The 16,289-nt window shown below is 36.5% G+C and overlaps 3 protein-coding genes across 8 annotated transcripts; 2 read left to right on the plus strand and 1 right to left on the minus strand.

Moving 5' to 3' along the window:
* Window positions 1-218: 218 nt before the first annotated feature.
* On the plus strand, window positions 219-5,601 carry LOC147506858 (Integrase-type DNA-binding superfamily protein). Of its 6 annotated transcripts, XM_086558890.1 has the most exons (9): window positions 219-439; window positions 1,326-1,573; window positions 2,235-2,324; window positions 2,776-2,903; window positions 3,511-3,595; window positions 4,237-4,417; window positions 4,820-4,941; window positions 5,078-5,238; window positions 5,453-5,601. In XM_086558890.1, exons 3-8 carry the CDS (start codon window positions 2,282-2,284, stop codon window positions 5,215-5,217), a joined length of 699 nt encoding a protein of 232 aa, XP_086415016.1. In that variant the 5' UTR covers window positions 219-439; window positions 1,326-1,573; window positions 2,235-2,281; the 3' UTR covers window positions 5,218-5,238; window positions 5,453-5,601. The 6 variants fall into 6 exon arrangements, with proteins under 6 accessions (XP_086415016.1, XP_086415019.1, XP_086415015.1 ...); XM_086558893.1 differs by lacking the exon at window positions 1,326-1,573; XM_086558889.1 differs by lacking the exon at window positions 5,453-5,601 and having other exon boundaries at window positions 5,078-5,449.
* On the minus strand, window positions 5,578-7,177 carry LOC147506859 (uncharacterized). Its single transcript, XM_086558895.1, has 4 exons — window positions 6,895-7,177; window positions 6,561-6,696; window positions 6,368-6,465; window positions 5,578-6,238 (listed from the first exon to the last, which is right to left on the minus strand). Exons 1-4 carry the CDS (start codon window positions 7,041-7,043, stop codon window positions 5,977-5,979), a joined length of 645 nt encoding a protein of 214 aa, XP_086415021.1. The 5' UTR covers window positions 7,044-7,177; the 3' UTR covers window positions 5,578-5,976.
* Window positions 7,177-16,193, plus strand: LOC147506860 (Tetratricopeptide repeat (TPR)-like superfamily protein). Its single transcript, XM_086558898.1, has 16 exons — window positions 7,177-7,790; window positions 8,050-8,217; window positions 8,501-8,553; window positions 8,635-8,672; window positions 9,507-9,597; window positions 11,289-11,394; window positions 11,496-11,566; window positions 11,865-11,916; window positions 12,754-12,816; window positions 13,504-13,575; window positions 13,698-13,799; window positions 13,919-13,993; window positions 14,391-14,489; window positions 15,114-15,230; window positions 15,874-15,930; window positions 16,007-16,193. Exons 2-16 carry the CDS (start codon window positions 8,056-8,058, stop codon window positions 16,064-16,066), a joined length of 1,218 nt encoding a protein of 405 aa, XP_086415024.1. The 5' UTR covers window positions 7,177-7,790; window positions 8,050-8,055; the 3' UTR covers window positions 16,067-16,193.
* The last annotated feature ends 96 nt before the right edge of the window (window positions 16,194-16,289 follow it).

Raw genomic sequence — 16,289 nt, forward strand, 5'->3', positions numbered from 1 at the left:
TTTAAGAGAAAAAAAGGCTAAAAACAGACTATGTTTAAATTCTAGTGGGGCTCTTTTTCCTCTTCAGTATATATATGTGGCTGGTACGAGACTTTTCAGAGAATGAAAAGGGTTGTTTTGGTATTTTAAAAAGTTTACTAAATTATCATACGTTCCCCATCTCTCATCAACCCTTTCTCTCTCTCTCTCCTTTTCTCGCTTCATCACCACCTCCACACAAGACAACAAATAAAAAAAAAGAAAAAAAAGAAAAGGTGGTGGAAGCACAAAAAAGAGTCTAAAAAACAGACCACCCCTCTTTTCTTACTCTTTCCTACTTCACCACCTTTCTTGTTAAACTATCTGTCTGACTGACAGACTACTGATTTCTTGTCCTTGTTATATATACTTTTTTTTTTATCAACTTCTTTTCTCTTGCCTTCTTTGGCTCACTCATCAGGTATGTATGTACTGACACTGTACTTGTTTGCAATGGCTTCACTTTGTAGAGTTTAGAATCATGTTTCGTTAGTTATGCTGTTTCTGTTTAAGTATGTTTGGTTTTGTTATTACTAAGTTGGTGGGCTGGTAATGAGTGGTGTCATGATTAAGGAAGAACATGTTTTTTTTGTCTCTTGTGGTCTTTCTTGGTTTTATGCTGATTTTCGTACTGTTGTGTTGCAGAAGTTTGATGTTCTTGTATCTTTTGAATTTGGTTTCGTTTGAATTTGCCTCGTTTTTGTAGAATGTTGTTAAAATGTGGGTTGACTTTTGATTCTGAAGAGGTAGTTAGATTAGGAACTCTTGGTCTTGGTAACATGGAAAGTTGCGTGATTCTACTGTACGTACACTTGTTGATTAGTTTCTGCCATGTCACTGTATAAGTAACTAGTTACTGCTAGTGCCTAGAAACAATTACCACAGGGAAGGAATGTTGCCGAATCGAATTCCCAAAATTGAGTGTCTTTTTAACCTCTGCTTCATGCATTTTACTTGTGTTGGACATAATTAAAAATTGAAGGGTTGCCATTCTTATCATGAAAGTTGGCATTGTTCGAAGAAACTCTATAACTCAAGATTGTGTTTACAGACAAACTTTGGTAAACACTTGGCTTGCTTCTGGCCCTCTATTCTATTATACCTCACTTCCTTTGAGAACAGGCACACCTTTGATAGACATTCCTATGAGAATTCTCTGTACGGTATTCAGTAATACCGAGGCGAAAATATTCCTACCCAAACAAACTCTCATAATTACTTTCTCTGTCTTTGACACTGTATTCTGTGTGCTTCGACGTCCCAGTGCATCTCAGTCTACATGGCTTCCCCCTTTGTGCATTCTGTAGGTGATCCCCTTGCTAGTATCTCGGTCCAAAATTCAAGTTGCGTGTCCATGGAGCCTTGTCTCAGTGAGGGTGCGACACAATAACCGTGTGCCCTGAAGCAGAGCATGGGATCTACCTTTTGACCTAAAAGCTCATCCTGAGCATTTTGTTGGGCTTGCATTTGGTCTGGTGTTCTTATTTCCACACATCAGCTGGATCAGAAAAGCTAGGCTGCTTGATGTGCACGCCTCTAACAAAATTTCGTGGAGGTACTTTTGTCATACATTATTTATTGTGACCGCTAAGTCTGGACTTTCCGAACTGTGTTTCCTGGTGTTTTTTGCATACTAAGAGTCCTCCCTAACATGAGTAGGTTTGTTTAGAGTTAAGATGCTTACATAAATGGTTCCTTTGCATTGCTATACATGTAGTCATCACTGCGAAAATTTATCAACCAAAATGAAGAATACCCAAACTTGTGCTCTAGTATACCTATTTTTCTAAGTTGATTTATCATTTAGCCAGTCATTTTCTTTTAAATAATGTTTCACTTAATAAACATAAAATGGTTGCAAAAAACTCTTAGTGTCTGCTCTATCGCCTAATTGGTACTTGGAACCCTCGATTTCAAACCGATGCTTGGGCTGATCCTTTTGTCCTTATATCTTTGCTTGGATAGTGATGTTCTATTTTTGTTCCTTATATGTTTGTAGTTTTTATATGATAGCTCTATATTTGAAATAATAAGAAAAGCTTGATCCACCTCCTTATGCTGCAAATTATAAAGATTAGTATGAACCAGATATGTCCTATCTTTGTCCTGTTTTGTGGTACACCAAAGGCCAATGTTTATTTCTACCTGGACTTAGTTTATTATTGTCTTCTCTGTATGTAATATGTACTATAACCCGTGTAGATTTATTTCTGCAGCTACAAACTGAATTATCATATATTGTTCAAGAAGAGCGGAATCCGCTATGGTGAGCCTACGAAGGCGCAAACTCTTGGGATTTCACACTGGTATACAAAAAAATTCTACTATTTATCATATTACTCAAAGGGGGTACATAACATATAATGTTGACAGAGGGACTCAACTTAGAAAGAAAATATCCAAAGCAGAAGATGCAACTACGAGTCCCTCCACAGGATACCACACCACTCAAAATCATATATATAATTTAGATAAATAACACACAAAGAGGTGTACTTCCATATTCTGCCTCCTAATGCGAATTCTACAATAATAAATTTCCAAGACATCAAAGGGACTGATAGCTTGCTTTTAAACTATATATATTCTCAATAGGTGATCGTAGTACACATTTCATAGTACTCTTTCATTAAACCTTTTACTGTATATCATTACTGCAGATGCTAAGTTGCTTGGGCTTTCGAAATACACATTGTAAGTGATTTTATTTTGAACTTTATGTTGAGTTACCTTATATATTGAATTTGGTCTCTGCAGGGATAGTCCCTTTTGAGGTTGAACTTCCTAGCCATGGTGATGAGAGAAATGTCTCTGAAAACCCTTCTCAACACAAAGCGACGAGTGTGCATCCTGTTCCTCTACCTGATCTTAATCAGCCAGATGAGGTATTCGATACGCCATTTACTCCTTTTCATTTGATAGAGTTCATGACAAGACTTATTTTCATTTCTTTGATCAATATGTACATGTATTATACCTAAGCTTCCTTTGGTTGGGAGCACAATTTTACTCATAATGGAGAAGTGACGGCGATGCACAATGGACAAAGTCGGTCATGGAAATATTCATTTGAGGTTTGAGGTGGACATGAATATGAGATGATCAGAAGATAGTATTAAGTTAAAGAAGAAAATAGAAAGTTATCAAGTTAGATAGTCCAGCCAAGGTGGTTTAACAGAGAACAGGTTACAAGATTAAACTCTCTGTAGGAGAGTCTCTAATGATGTTACTCTGTTTATTATGCATAAAGTACAGTAAGTCTGAAAATGTTAACTGTGAATTTGCGATGGATAGGCTTCTCTTTTGAATTGGGACTTGAATAACAGATTCTTACCTCTTATTTTCCTTTATATTCTTTGAATTAGATGTATTTTTCTTAATCATTTTTAAATAAGGTTAGCAAGTTGACTAGATTATCGAATCATTGTTGGTATGTCTATATGCTCCAAGTTCTACTCTAATGGATATTTATGGTTCTCTCTTGTCTCGCAGAGTATCATCTCAAAACCACCTCCTGGATCGTCAAATATATCTGGTACAAGCTCATCGAAGGAGGAACAAATTCAAAGTTATTCAGGTTTTTTTTCGTCAGATAAACATTTGATGGCTTTTAGTATGATTTTTTTGTATCTCAGATAAGCTTTTGTTGTTGGTTTAAGAATTTATTGTCCTATCCTGAAAAAGTCTTGTTTCACATTAGACGTTCTGCATCTCTTCTATGTTACTTTCTAAAATTGATACTTTACAAGTTGATGTTCTGTAAGCTCAACGACAAACATGTTAAAAGGGAATCTTCTGGTGCATCAAATGCTAGCCTCATGCACAATTATCATAGTCGATCCTACATTAAGTTTATAACTCCCAATATATTTGTCAGACTACGTTTTGAGCTGATGTTTTGGCAATTATTAGTACATATGTTCATCTCTAGTGGTTTGAATTTTTAAACCATTGCTTGACATTTTATACTGTAACTATCTAAATCATGCCATTCACCAACTTTGACCAAATTAAAACAACAATTATTGATCCTGTGTTTCCATTTGTAATATATCTAAAAGACTAAACATTCTGAATTTTTTTCCTTGAATCTGGATACACATGGTTATTTTCCCTTCTGTTTTGGCAAATGAAGTGGGCTCTTAATTGGAACATTTGATATCAGAATCCTCTTTTCTTCTATGGTTCTAATGTAACATCTGATATTGCAATTTGCAGGGCAAGAAATCAAACGAAGAAAGCGTCACAGAAGGAAACGAATTGAAAACCAAGAACCTTGCATCATGAGAGGTGTGTATTTTAAGAATATGAAATGGCAAGCAGCAATAAAAGTTGATAAGAAGCAAATCCACTTGGGAACAGTTGGATCACAGGTTGAAGCAGCCCATCTGTATGACAGGTATTTTAGATTCTTCCATCCTTTCTATACGGGTAGCATATTGTTAGGTCCTGCGATGGGTAAATTGTATTCATATTCAGTCGTTCGTGTAGTTTGACTAAGGGATCTTACACAACAAGGTAACCAGAAAAACAAATAAATTAAAAGTACACTTGTGATCTGAACAAACTAATATCCCATGCTATGAAGGCATGGGAGCCTTCTTAAGTTAGTAAAAAGGGTTCCTTAAGTTAGTAGGGGTACAGGCATACAGCAAATGAGGAACTTCAAAACGTCTAAACACTCAAAAGCATGTCTCTGATCCATAACTCAAGGATAAGGTGTAAATGTGTACTAACGAGTAATTTGAGCAGCTCATTGCGAGTGTATATTAAGCACAACGTTATCTATGCAACTGTGCAGGGCAGCTTTTATGTGTGGAAGAGAACCCAACTTTCTGCTCTCTGAGGAAGAAAAGCAAGAATTGCGGAAAATCAGTTGGGATGATTTTTTGACAATGACGCGCAGTGCTATTAATAACAAAAGTATAATTCTATACATATATTTTCTTTGGTTGGGATCTCTTTGTGAATGCACTTCATTGGAAGACAACAGATTGGATTTCCTTTTTTTTTTATAAGTTTCTTGTCTTTTACTTTTTGTTTACTTTCCATTTCTCAGAACATCAGAAAAGGCTCAGAGCAGGATCCAAACGGAATCATGAAGCTATCCTGCAGAGTGTTAAATGGAACGGAGTGCAAGGAAAGCATAATATTTTTGCTTTGGAAGATGTAGAACTAGAGACATCAGCTTCTCGATAGGTCTTAGACAACAAGAAAAAGGTTTAGCCCATGTTTTAGGAAATGGCCTTTTTAATTTGGCCATTCTCTTCTAATTTATTTTCCAAGAGCCCTTATGCCCTTAGTCAGGCAAGATATGTGGATCAGGCAAGAGTCCTAATATTTATTTTCCTGATCCATGTATCGATCTGTTGGCATTGGGCCATTTTTTTCCAACAATATATATAATAAAGGTTTTTTTTTTCTCTGTTCTCAGGACGTTTCACCTCAGTTGGATACACAAACAATACAGTAATAAGATTATTATTGAATTTGACCTGGTTGATAATCGACTGAAAGTAATTAATTGATAGTAAATATGGACGTCGGTGGGTAGAGGTCTTATGGAAAAAATATTGATTTTCATAGAAGGTTTTGTTATTGTAGGACATGGATAAGAAATGACAACTAGAACCATAGCCAACACAACAAAGTAGAGATGAAGAAAGCTAAGAAGCAAAGCTTTAAAAAGGAGAACCTACTAGACTTCTAAGACAAGGTTTTTTGTCCTCGGAATTGAATCTAATTCTCAAGACAAAAGAGCTTGTCTTTTATGTGTTCATAAACTTTTTAATTAACTCGAGATTCCTAGGGAAGAAATGTCTATATTCTGTGCCAAGGCTGTGGCGTGGGCCATTCATTATACATCTCATTCATGTGGCGCATCACAGCCACAGTTTGCTGTGATCATGCCATTCCTTTATTGGCAATGGTGGTCGAAGGATCACTATTAATTTTTTTTTATGTATTGCCTTGCTCTTCGTCAACATTGAGTTCCTCTTCAGTGCTTTCCTCTCTGATGGGTCTAAGAATCCCCATTAGTTCCTCTGAAATGATTACTCTGGGAATTATAGGTACCACTGCTGGAGAATCTCCTGGAGTATTGTCGCCGTTATCAATCATTGGGAGTTTATTGAGGATATCCATCTCACCATCGCTATTCATCATCACCACATTGCAAGGTATCCGCTTCGCATAGAATGCCCTGTTCTTCCTGTGGTGTCTGCAAAGGCCAAAAACACAGTTTCTCAGTATGCAGTCTTACCATATGCAATATATAATTTTTCTCAATGCAGTCTATTCATAAGCGTCAATTGTTCATTGGTGATATATGAATATTTGTAAACAGTACCTATCGAATACCACCCAAGTTGCATGAAGGCTTGTAGTTTGTTCCAGAACCACCAATCGGAGCGGGTAACCCATTGCAACTTTCATATGTGGAACCACCTGAAATAGTTAAAGTCTTATGCATTAGTAAGAAAGAATCAGATTTAACAATTTAGAAAGAAAGTTTGCAGGTTCTTCTATCAGAATATGTGTACCCCATATTTGTCACAGAGCTCAATGATGGCACGAACTTTCTGATACTTAGCATCGTTCGTCCACTCACTCCTCTCTCTTAGTGATGGTAAATCTTCCAGATCAAGGGTCCAAACATCCAGCCATGTCTTGCATGATACTAACAAAAGTGAAAATACAATCAGCCCAAATTATTTAAGCAGAACCTAACAGCCATATATGTTTATACACTGTATATACCATGCACGTACAAATTAAGTGACTGGCATGGTAACCTGACCACAAAGTGTACGTTCTCAAGAAACTATATTAAGAAGACAGGCGATGTACTTGCATGAGGAAGTAATAATTTGAACGAATGGAAGGTTCAACCAAGGCATGACGCCTAAGAGTGTGACAGTGTAACCAGTCCCAATGACATGGTCGAGAGCCCATTGAAGGGTCTCGTATGAGAATTCCTTAAGCGCATCCATGACAATGACGACATGTTTACTACTAGTGCCCATTGAATTGGGTGATTCCCTTAGTACCGTGTTCTTGGCCAGAGTCCTCTTGCCAAAATAGTGAAGTGACTTTGTTTTTGCTCTACTACTTTTGTTGCTTCCTTCTTCTGTCTCTATACCATAGAAGTGAAGTGCTCTTGTTGGTATTGGACTGTGTTGTGGAAATTTTGTAGGAGAACTGGTAGTAATATTATTAGTTGGATGAGTTAATCCCAAGAGTATCCACTTGCCAAGAACCCAGTGATAACTTTTTTCCAAGTTTTTTTCAACATAACAACATAGCTGTTGCTTAATGTTTACAAAGAGTGCATATATAGAAGAGATAGAACAGAAAGGGAGTTGTTTGAGGGCCTTCCACAGCTTAAATAGGCATGGGCTCGATGGAGTCTCAGTCAACTAAAAGCCGGGGTTTGTCATTTGGGACACTTACAAAGAATGTGTTATGCAACCGAGGGTGACGACAGGAACAAGGTCTGAGAGATGGTTAAACCGTTAAAGTGGACGGAGTTGTCAAGATTCGATTTTTACATGTTTTTGTTAAGTCCAACGACAGTATCCAAGAACCATCCTAGTTGTTTCAACCGGGTTGGGCAGACATTACCACCGTCAAGCACTGCTTTGACAAAATGGGCCTAAATATTAGCCCAGTCGATTGATAGGTTCATATCCAAGTCTTATCTTTGGAGGGAGAAAAGATTCCAAGTTAACGGTATTTGGACTTGGAAGTCGTTGGAGGGACGAATTACACTGGTAAAAAGTGCTTGCTCTTTAATATATATATACTTGATTTCACTACTCTGTTAATTAAACTATGGTTGCAACTGTTGTTTTCTAAAAGCTACTTAAAAACTATCAAGCAAAACAACAACTTATTTCTTGGAGTTAATATATATATACTGGACCACATTGCTGTTTTTGAAGACCATCCAACAATAATACAGCATTGTTGTTTTTTTAACATGGTTCAATCTGCATTTTTCACTAATATTTTGGAATACTAAATTCACAGAGGATTATGTCAATTACTGGTTGTTGCACATACATCAAGGGCCTGCAATTGGAAAAGCATAATTTACATGTTTGTGTTGATAATCGAGCTCGCAAAACAAACAAAATCGTTTGTTCAACTTCGGGAGAGAATCGAGGATTTGGGCCTGGATCTATAAAGAAAGAAAAGGTAATACTTTTTCAAAACAGCTAGAGCTTTTCTCAACATTGTGCATAGTGGAATTTATATCTCTGTAGTTTCACAGTTGCTTTTAAAATGTTACATATGAACTGAAACATAGTTACTTTGTTGGAAAACCATAATTTTGAATGTATCTTCTGTTACATTAGGTAGGAGTGAGTTTTGTTCTTGATTACGACTCTAGCTTTAAGTTCTTTTAGTCATTTACATTGATTATTTGATGGTCGCATTTGATGATTTTGAGGCATTTACTGAATTGTTATGAATCCAGAGTAAGAAGGTCAAGATCCGCAAGGAAGGAACAAGTTTAGAACCCCAAAAAGGGTAATGGTAATGAAAGTCATTATAGTTTTTATGAAAGTCATTTTGTATTATGTATAATGAACATTTTGTATCTTGATGCAGACAACCAACATCAAAATCAACCGAAACAAGACCCAGCCGTATGTGGATCCATTTGCCTTAGATAATTACTTATCCTGTTCTCTAAGTTGTTGTACCAGTATTTCTTATGGTGACTTTAAGGTTTAGTCATTACAGGTTTTATGTCTGCTAGATTATGATACTAATGCAGGTTAGGTTCTCCCTCAACCTTTAAATTTTTGAAAAAAAAAAATCCATGATGAACTTCATTTACCTCTTTCTGTGTTGTAACCCTGTACATAGATATACTGTTTCACATCTCACTTGAGAGGGCATCTGCCATTGCTGTTCTGTTTCAAAATATGTTTAGTTTGCAGTTCGGCTATGTAGATTATGATGTATATTTTGCACATAAGATGTTCCTTCTTCTGGCTATGACACTGGTGTTTTTCAAGTAGTTTAGTAGAAATCTTTGGATACACAAATTATCTAGTGTTTTTATTAATCACTAGTGACTGAAGGTGATTTTGGAACATTATATTTTTGTATTCTGTCAGTCCAAAAGCTAGTAAAAAAGGAATCTCTCCTATTGGTCTAGGGCAAAGCTTTAACGAGTGGCAAGGGATCAGAATGTCGTAGTATGCCTATTTTTAGGTCAGAAGGTCATACAATTACAAAGAAGATATTCACTTTTTTTTGTTTTATTCCTTGTGCATTGGCGTGTAGTGCTCTTCAACATCATACCTATATACTTTGTTAAAAATTAGAATATAGCTCTTTTATCATGTGTGATGGATGCTTTTTGGAATTTTTACAATATATCACTTAATTTTGCAATTTTCTATCCATTATGCTATGATGAACAACTCTAAACTAATATTTTTACTCTTGTTGAAATGGCTTTGTCCTTGTAGAGGCACCTGGATTAATTAGTCAATCAGATGGAAACTTTAGCAGTATTGGCTCGAATAATCAATTTGAGGAGAAGCTGCAAGCAGTTAGAAGGTACCAATGTATTAACTTGTGTCATATATATTTATTAGATGATTTAGTGAATAGTTTTAGTTTTGTGGCCTAATAGATTATGACAGCACTGAAGTGGAGTTTATTTTTGTTCAAACTCATCAATCTTTGAACTTCTAAAATCAAAGATGGCATAAACATGGGGGATTTGTGCCATTGGAAGTCTACCCCAGTAGTATTATTGAACTGGTTTTTCTTACATGCAGCGTCATAGGAACTATTGTGCTGATACTATGTTGACATGTTTACTAGCATACTCATTCAGGACAGAAGAATAATCCAGTAATCAAAATTAACACTCCTGTCAAACTGACCGGTCTATGATTTTGACTCCATGGGGAGTTTCCACAGGTTGAGCCCCCAACATGTCCGCATTGTGGAACAAATATTCTTCCCCAGAAAGATATCCATCTTGTTAGCTAGCTACCATTTTATACCCAAAACGTATTTGAATAGTTCTGAAGTCCTTGATCTCAACAACGTTAGTCACAGTCAGAAGCACCCTAGAAAAGACCATCCCAAGCTAGTGAAACAACTCTGAAACGAAGTCATTGATTTGCCTTAGTAGGTATTTTCAAGAATATATCTTGTAAGGCTACAGCCTAAGGATCTCGTGGGATGTTGAACCTCTAATAATCAAACTCCTTGTAGGGTGTAAGAATCTCTTGCGTATACAGGTGGAGGTTTGCCTTAACCCTAGCACTTTACACGAGTGCGCACCGGGGGGGGGGGACAATATCCTCATCTTGGTGTTCCCTATCACAACCTGCTACATGCCTACCATTGAGTAATGTCAGCTCGGCTCATAGGAAAATAGCCATGAATTATGACTGACTGATATAAACTTGTTCTGGATCCCCAAGTAAGATGCATCCTTCACGTCTAGAATGGACCATACTAATTTATTGCTGGGAATGAGATGACTAACGGGCACGGACTCGTCATTGGTGCCATATGTTTGAGAATATCTATTAGCATCTATCTTGCTAGAGCTTCCTATTCATTGACTCTTAGGTTCACTCTTCATATCACAAGGCCACCTTGTAGCCCACTGCTTTCCCTTGATGGAACACAACTAGTACCACGGCATTGTGTAGAAATTCAAAACCATGTAGAAGGCTGAGAGCACTGAACTCTGTAAGGAATTATGCTTGAATCTTAATGATTACACTTGCTTCTTTTCTACTTGAACCAAATGCGCAACTGTAAAGCCCCTAGAGATACAAGATGTGATCATTATTTTTCATATTCAAACCCGCCTTCCACACATCACAAAAAATAATTTTTTTGAAAAGATTTTAATTCCTTGTGTGGATCTTTCTTGGGCACGCTTGCTTTTGATCTTCTGGATCTGACTTTTTTCTTTCTATCGAAATGTTATCTTAATATACTTTTTATTTAAGGCATTGATGTCATCTTTACCAATAAAAATGAAGTATGTGGAAGTATATGGAACAACCGAACAACATGATTTTATGTTCTTGTTTTTTTTTAGTTGGTTGGGTAAGAATTTTGTTTTTGTGATGATTAAGGGTAATAGGACTTCTTTACCAAAATCTTGAGACTGTAAGTTAAAACTTATATTCACAACTATAAAGTGATGGTTTCATTATTCATTTGTAAAGACTTTAAATCTACTTCCTTGACTTTAAATTCCATATAATTTTTCTCAGGGCTGCACTTGAGCAGAGGAAAATAAAAGAAAGCAACCAGTTTGGAACAATTGACTATGATGCACCAATTGTGTCAGAGCAAAATGCAGTTGGACTTGGTACTAAAGTGAGGCCTTTCTGAAGGATTTATGCAACTTTAATCTGAAAAAACTACACTTCTTTTGTTTTGCTGAAAGGTAAACAATAACCAATGTCATTATAGAATAGGTTGGAGTAGGGGTTGCTGTCGTCGTCTTCGGTCTGGTATTTGCTTTTGGAGATTTTCTTCCCTCCACAAGGTATATAGTATATTCTTCTAGTTTTCGTGTTGTTTCCAGTTTCATTTTTTTCTTTTCTTTTGGAAGGAGAATCATTGCATTTGATGTAAACAAGCCATACGATTTCCTGTATAAAAGAAAAATACCAAATGAAAAACATTATTTACTTATTTAAACAATTGTTTTTCAATCTTGTGTTAGTTTTAATCTTCTGGTTATGCTTGGAGTCGTCTATTATTTGCACTTTTTAAGCAAACCTTCACTTTATTTTCTTCAAATGATGATGATACATGTTAACCCATTTACTTTTCATTGGTAGCTCTACTGATGATGCTACAGTGGTTGAGAACAAGCTCACTCAAAGAGGACAAGTTGGTTCTCAAGGTAAAATGAATGGAAATTTATTAGTTGTAATGTATTTGGGAATATGGTTGTGTATTCAATTACTCTTTTCACAAATCTGGAGATGCACTGAAGGAAGAAACCGGAAGATTTTCTGACAATGACATGATATCAGTTTATGCATGTACCCCAGTCCTGAAACTAGAAGAAATTTTGTTAAATGGAGCCATGGGAGAATGTTGCTTTTGACTCTCTTTTGATTGATGAAGTAATATCCATACTGATGATATACGTCCTTTTGCATGATGTTTTTATGCCCTTTATTAGTAGTCCAATCTAAAATGGCGTTAAAAAGATTGTGGCTAGCATACCTATTCTATAGTTCTTATTAATATCCAATGATTGCCATGTATAATAGTACAATACAATATACGTCCCTAGGACCACTCCACTCATTGCCAATTGGTTTTGCGTTTAATGCTCCAAAGTTTAACACCAATTGGTTTTGCGTCCATGGTGCCATAGCATGCTATAGTATTTGTTCCAAAGGGCCCATTTACTGCATGACACCCAATAATGTTTGTCCACGTGTTAGGCTCAAGTAAGGCCACGTATGAGAGGGCGTATTGAATGTTTTGTATAGCCTCATATGGGATATTGAAAGTCTTGCATATCAGTATACATGTTCTTATGGCCGCTCAACTCATTTCCAATTTGGTTGTCAGTTGGATGCTCCAAAGTTGACCAGTTCTAGGTTTTCGTTCTCCTATTTTCAAATTCACTTTTATTTTTATTCTACTTGATCTACTTTTGTGATTTTTTTGTTACTGGGATAATGACACCCCTAATTCCTCTATTTGTGTCAGTCTAGGTTGCAACAGTATGAGAAGGAGCTTAGCCTTTCACCAGAAGATCCAGCTGCTCTTGAAGTGAGTAATGTGCTACATAACATATATTAGGCTGTCTTCTTATTTATTAAACCATCTTCCTTTTCTGTTTGACCTTCATGTCTAAGTTGGAGTTCATCCTTAGACGTTGTGGATTCTTTGAACATATCATCTGCATTTACGTTGATGTCATGCTATGATTTCACTATATGACATACATGGACAGTAAACTGTCAGTTTCGATGAAAAAATAAAATATAAGGAACAAATTTTCTTTTTCATGGTATGATTTCACTGTGCAGAAAAGTTTAAGACAAATATGATCTGTGCATAGCTAAGTTACATTGACACGGGTAGGTGTGTCCGTATCCATGTTACGAAGTGTCTGACACGGCGAAATATGAAAAATTGAGGTATATCACATACAATATGTGTCCGATATGGACACGGACACGTTACTTATCCAACACGATTGTTTTTTGAAATATGGCGTGTCCATGTTACATAGGTGCATAGTAATACTTGTCTTAATCTTCTATACTGATGGATGTTCGGAATCAGAATCCTATGTGTGCTTAGTTAAAAATTATAGGCTTGTCATTTAAAAGAAAGTAGGCCAGCTGTGCCATTTCACACCTACAACTAACACAGTACATATTTCTTCTTTCCAAGTTTTGTGGGTAAGTACTTTAGTGTGGATTTAATTTTTAAAGGAATAATGGTCTTCAGGCAGCTGCTGTAACCCTTTCAGAATTAGGAGAATATGGCCAAGCTGCTTCTCTACTTGAGAAATTGTCCAAGGTTTGCTCCGCTCTTGTTCTCAATTATCAGTGAGTAGAACCTAAGTAGAAATTACTATATATATCCAGTTGTTTGGACAGTTCTGGAGGTTACTTTCCAAAAAATTTACTTTTGTATTTTAGGAAAAGCCAAGTGATCCTGATGTTTACCGTTTACTTGGCGAAGTTAAATACGAGCTCAAGGATTATGAAGGGAGTGCTGCTGCTTATAGGAGTTCTGCATCTGTCAGTGGTTTATGAAATTTGAGATTAAGTTTACAAATCTTGCTTTCGCTTAAATCAAAAGTACTGGCTTACTTCTGAATTCTGACCAGATCCCACAAATATATTCTCACTTGTGCTAGGTGTCTGAATCTATTAACTTTGAAGTACTGCGTGGTCTCACAAATGTGCTTCTTGCAGCTAACAAACCAGATCAGGTTTGTTACTAGATTCCTACGTTTTTTTGTTTTGTTTTGTTTTTCCTAGTTTTTGCAGTGGCATATCCCCTTCTTTGCTTCCGCCTCTTCATGTATGAAATAAGCTAGTGTCTTAAAACAAATATGAACCTTTTGTTAATAAAGGAACTATAGCTTGTGCACTCTTTGCTTTCCTTTTCCTTGTTGCTTGATCCATGGCTGCAGTGGAACCTAAAGAATATCCCTTACATCTTAGATTTTGTACAAATTCAAAACTTCTGTCACACATCTTGATATGAACCTGTATCTATTCCTGTCCAGTTGTCCAAATTCAACACTCCACTTGTCTTATCTAACAAGTTCTGTTTACTATGTTTCTTGTTATTTTATCATAAACAACCGTGTATATTCCATTTAGGCTGTTCAAGTACTTCTGGCTTCACGTGAACGTCTCAAAGCTCAGGATGCTGCAACTGGGAAATCTGAAGTGAATATGCAGGATGTTGACCCCATACAAGTGAGACTTATTTTCACATCAAATCCATATTCTTCAACAAGAACCTTAGAGTGTGGGGTCGTGGTTAATTTCAGTTAGCTATACATAAGCAATTTCATGACATTGATGCTCTTAACTGTATCCAGTTCATGTCATTGTTTCCTATATTCATGATGCATCTGCCAGGAGGAGCCATTTTGTGTTTACCAACCTAGTCTACGTCGCACGATTCAGCAGACAGTACCTTATTGTATATGACCCTTTTGCATCATCACTTGGAATCCTTACTAACTAATTATATAAGTCTAGGATCACAGTATGGATTCTGTTCCTTCTTTCCAATCTGTACAGATTATGCCCATCCAGGCAGTACTTATGTCCGAAAACATAGTTTAAAACTAGGGTTAGTTAGGGATACCCCCCCCAGTTGCAAGATCCAATGGCTACGAGATGAAGTTTGTTTTCACATGAAGAAGCATTACCATTGGATCTTACAAAGGAGGGGGTGTATTCCTAACTAACCCTTAAAATTATTAAGACATTTTGAAGACTATAAGGTGCACTTATTGGGCTTAATTAAGATCCCATACACCAATCTGATTGGCAATCTCTATGTCAAATTTTGATGTGAGGTATAATTTTCAGGTTGAATTACTTCTTGGAAAAGCTTATTCTGATTGGGGCCATGTTAGTGATGCTGTGTCGGTTTATGATCAACTCATTTCAATTCACCCTAATGATTTCCGAGGTTACTTGGCGAAGGTTTGTTCTCATAACTCTGTGTTTGGGTAATGCATGTATGTAACTCATGAGCGTTGCTTAACTTTTAATGGGGTCTCTTACCTGAAGAAAAACTCCTCCAAGTACAGCACATAATTAAAGCGCAAAGTACTGCTGCCAAGTAGATTGGAAATACTGCTGCTTAAGTAAAGTAATTGCTTATGGCACATTGAGCAAAAAAAAAAAAAAAAAACTAGGATATGTAACCTTCTGGATCATATTGGTTGTTATCCAATTTTTTTACGCATTGCAGCTTTATGGCCACAAAACCTAAATATTGAGAGTTACTTCTACTTTTTGTTGACCTAGTATGAGTGATTGAGTTCTCGTGAGTAGTTCTTGAAGGGCCAAGTGGGTGCAGGCAACTAAAACAGTTGGCATGCACAGTGTAAATAACGAGGATTTCTTTGCTCTAGTTCATTTTGGTGCTTGTCGTTCAAATATGTATCAGTTCCACTTTTCAGTTCCAACATTTGTGTTTCCGGTTATCTTCGTCTTAGTATCTACTGTCCGGAATTTTGCTATAGAAAGTATTTATTTTTTAGTTTTCACCAGTAGATAGGTCTCAAGAGTCCAGGCAACAGGAATTGCATGTGATTATATTTCTTCTTTGGTATTTTTGCAGGGAATTATTTTGAAACAAAACGGTAAAGTTGGAGAGGCAGAAAGGATGTTTATTCAAGTAAGGTCACTGTTTTGACTAACCTTATTAATTTGCTTTTGAACATAAAAATTAAATGTTTGCCACTTGTTTACAGGCAAGGTTCTTTGCCCCTGATAAAGCCAAGTCGTTTGTGGACCGTTATTCAAAACAGTGAATGGAGTTTACATGAATTTCCCGCTTTTGTAAAATATGACTTGGATGCTTGTGTATTTATATGTAAACATGGATTGGCACCTTTAGCAGTTCCTTGACTAATGACATGCTTATCAGGTTTTGAGGAATGTAAGGGGTCTGCACAAGCTACTAGTTGGTCACAACACTATTTTTTGCGTCCACGTTATGTGTACTATGTACATTCCGCCGTGTCATCAAGTAAT

This window comes from Coptis chinensis, chromosome 4 (genome assembly GCF_015680905.1).
Source record: "Coptis chinensis isolate HL-2020 chromosome 4, ASM1568090v1, whole genome shotgun sequence".
In the NCBI taxonomy this organism is placed as follows: Eukaryota; Viridiplantae; Streptophyta; class Magnoliopsida; order Ranunculales; family Ranunculaceae; genus Coptis; species Coptis chinensis.

Excerpts from the sequence above, each read along its gene's own strand:
- LOC147506858 (XM_086558890.1), top strand. The coding sequence starts at position 2,282 with ATGGTGAGCCTACGAAGGCGCAAACTCTTGGGATTTCACACTG. Across the intron at positions 4,418-4,819 it reads GCAGCCCATCTGTATGACAG|GGCAGCTTTTATGTGTGGAA; the intron begins GTATTTTAGATT and ends GCAACTGTGCAG. Across the intron at positions 4,942-5,077 it reads CAGTGCTATTAATAACAAAA|AACATCAGAAAAGGCTCAGA; the intron begins GTATAATTCTAT and ends TCCATTTCTCAG.
- LOC147506859 (XM_086558895.1), bottom strand. The coding sequence starts at position 7,043 with ATGGGCACTAGTAGTAAACATGTCGTCATTGTCATGGATGCGCTTAAG. Across the intron at positions 6,697-6,894 it reads CCTTGGTTGAACCTTCCATT|ATCATGCAAGACATGGCTGG; the intron begins CGTTCAAATTAT and ends ACTTTTGTTAGT. Across the intron at positions 6,466-6,560 it reads AGCTCTGTGACAAATATGGG|GTGGTTCCACATATGAAAGT; the intron begins GTACACATATTC and ends TAACTATTTCAG.
- LOC147506860 (XM_086558898.1), top strand. The coding sequence starts at position 8,056 with ATGTCAATTACTGGTTGTTGCACATACATCAAGGGCCTGCAATTGGAA. Across the intron at positions 11,917-12,753 it reads AGCTCACTCAAAGAGGACAA|TCTAGGTTGCAACAGTATGA; the intron begins GTTGGTTCTCAA and ends TATTTGTGTCAG. Across the intron at positions 15,231-15,873 it reads TCCGAGGTTACTTGGCGAAG|GGAATTATTTTGAAACAAAA; the intron begins GTTTGTTCTCAT and ends GTATTTTTGCAG.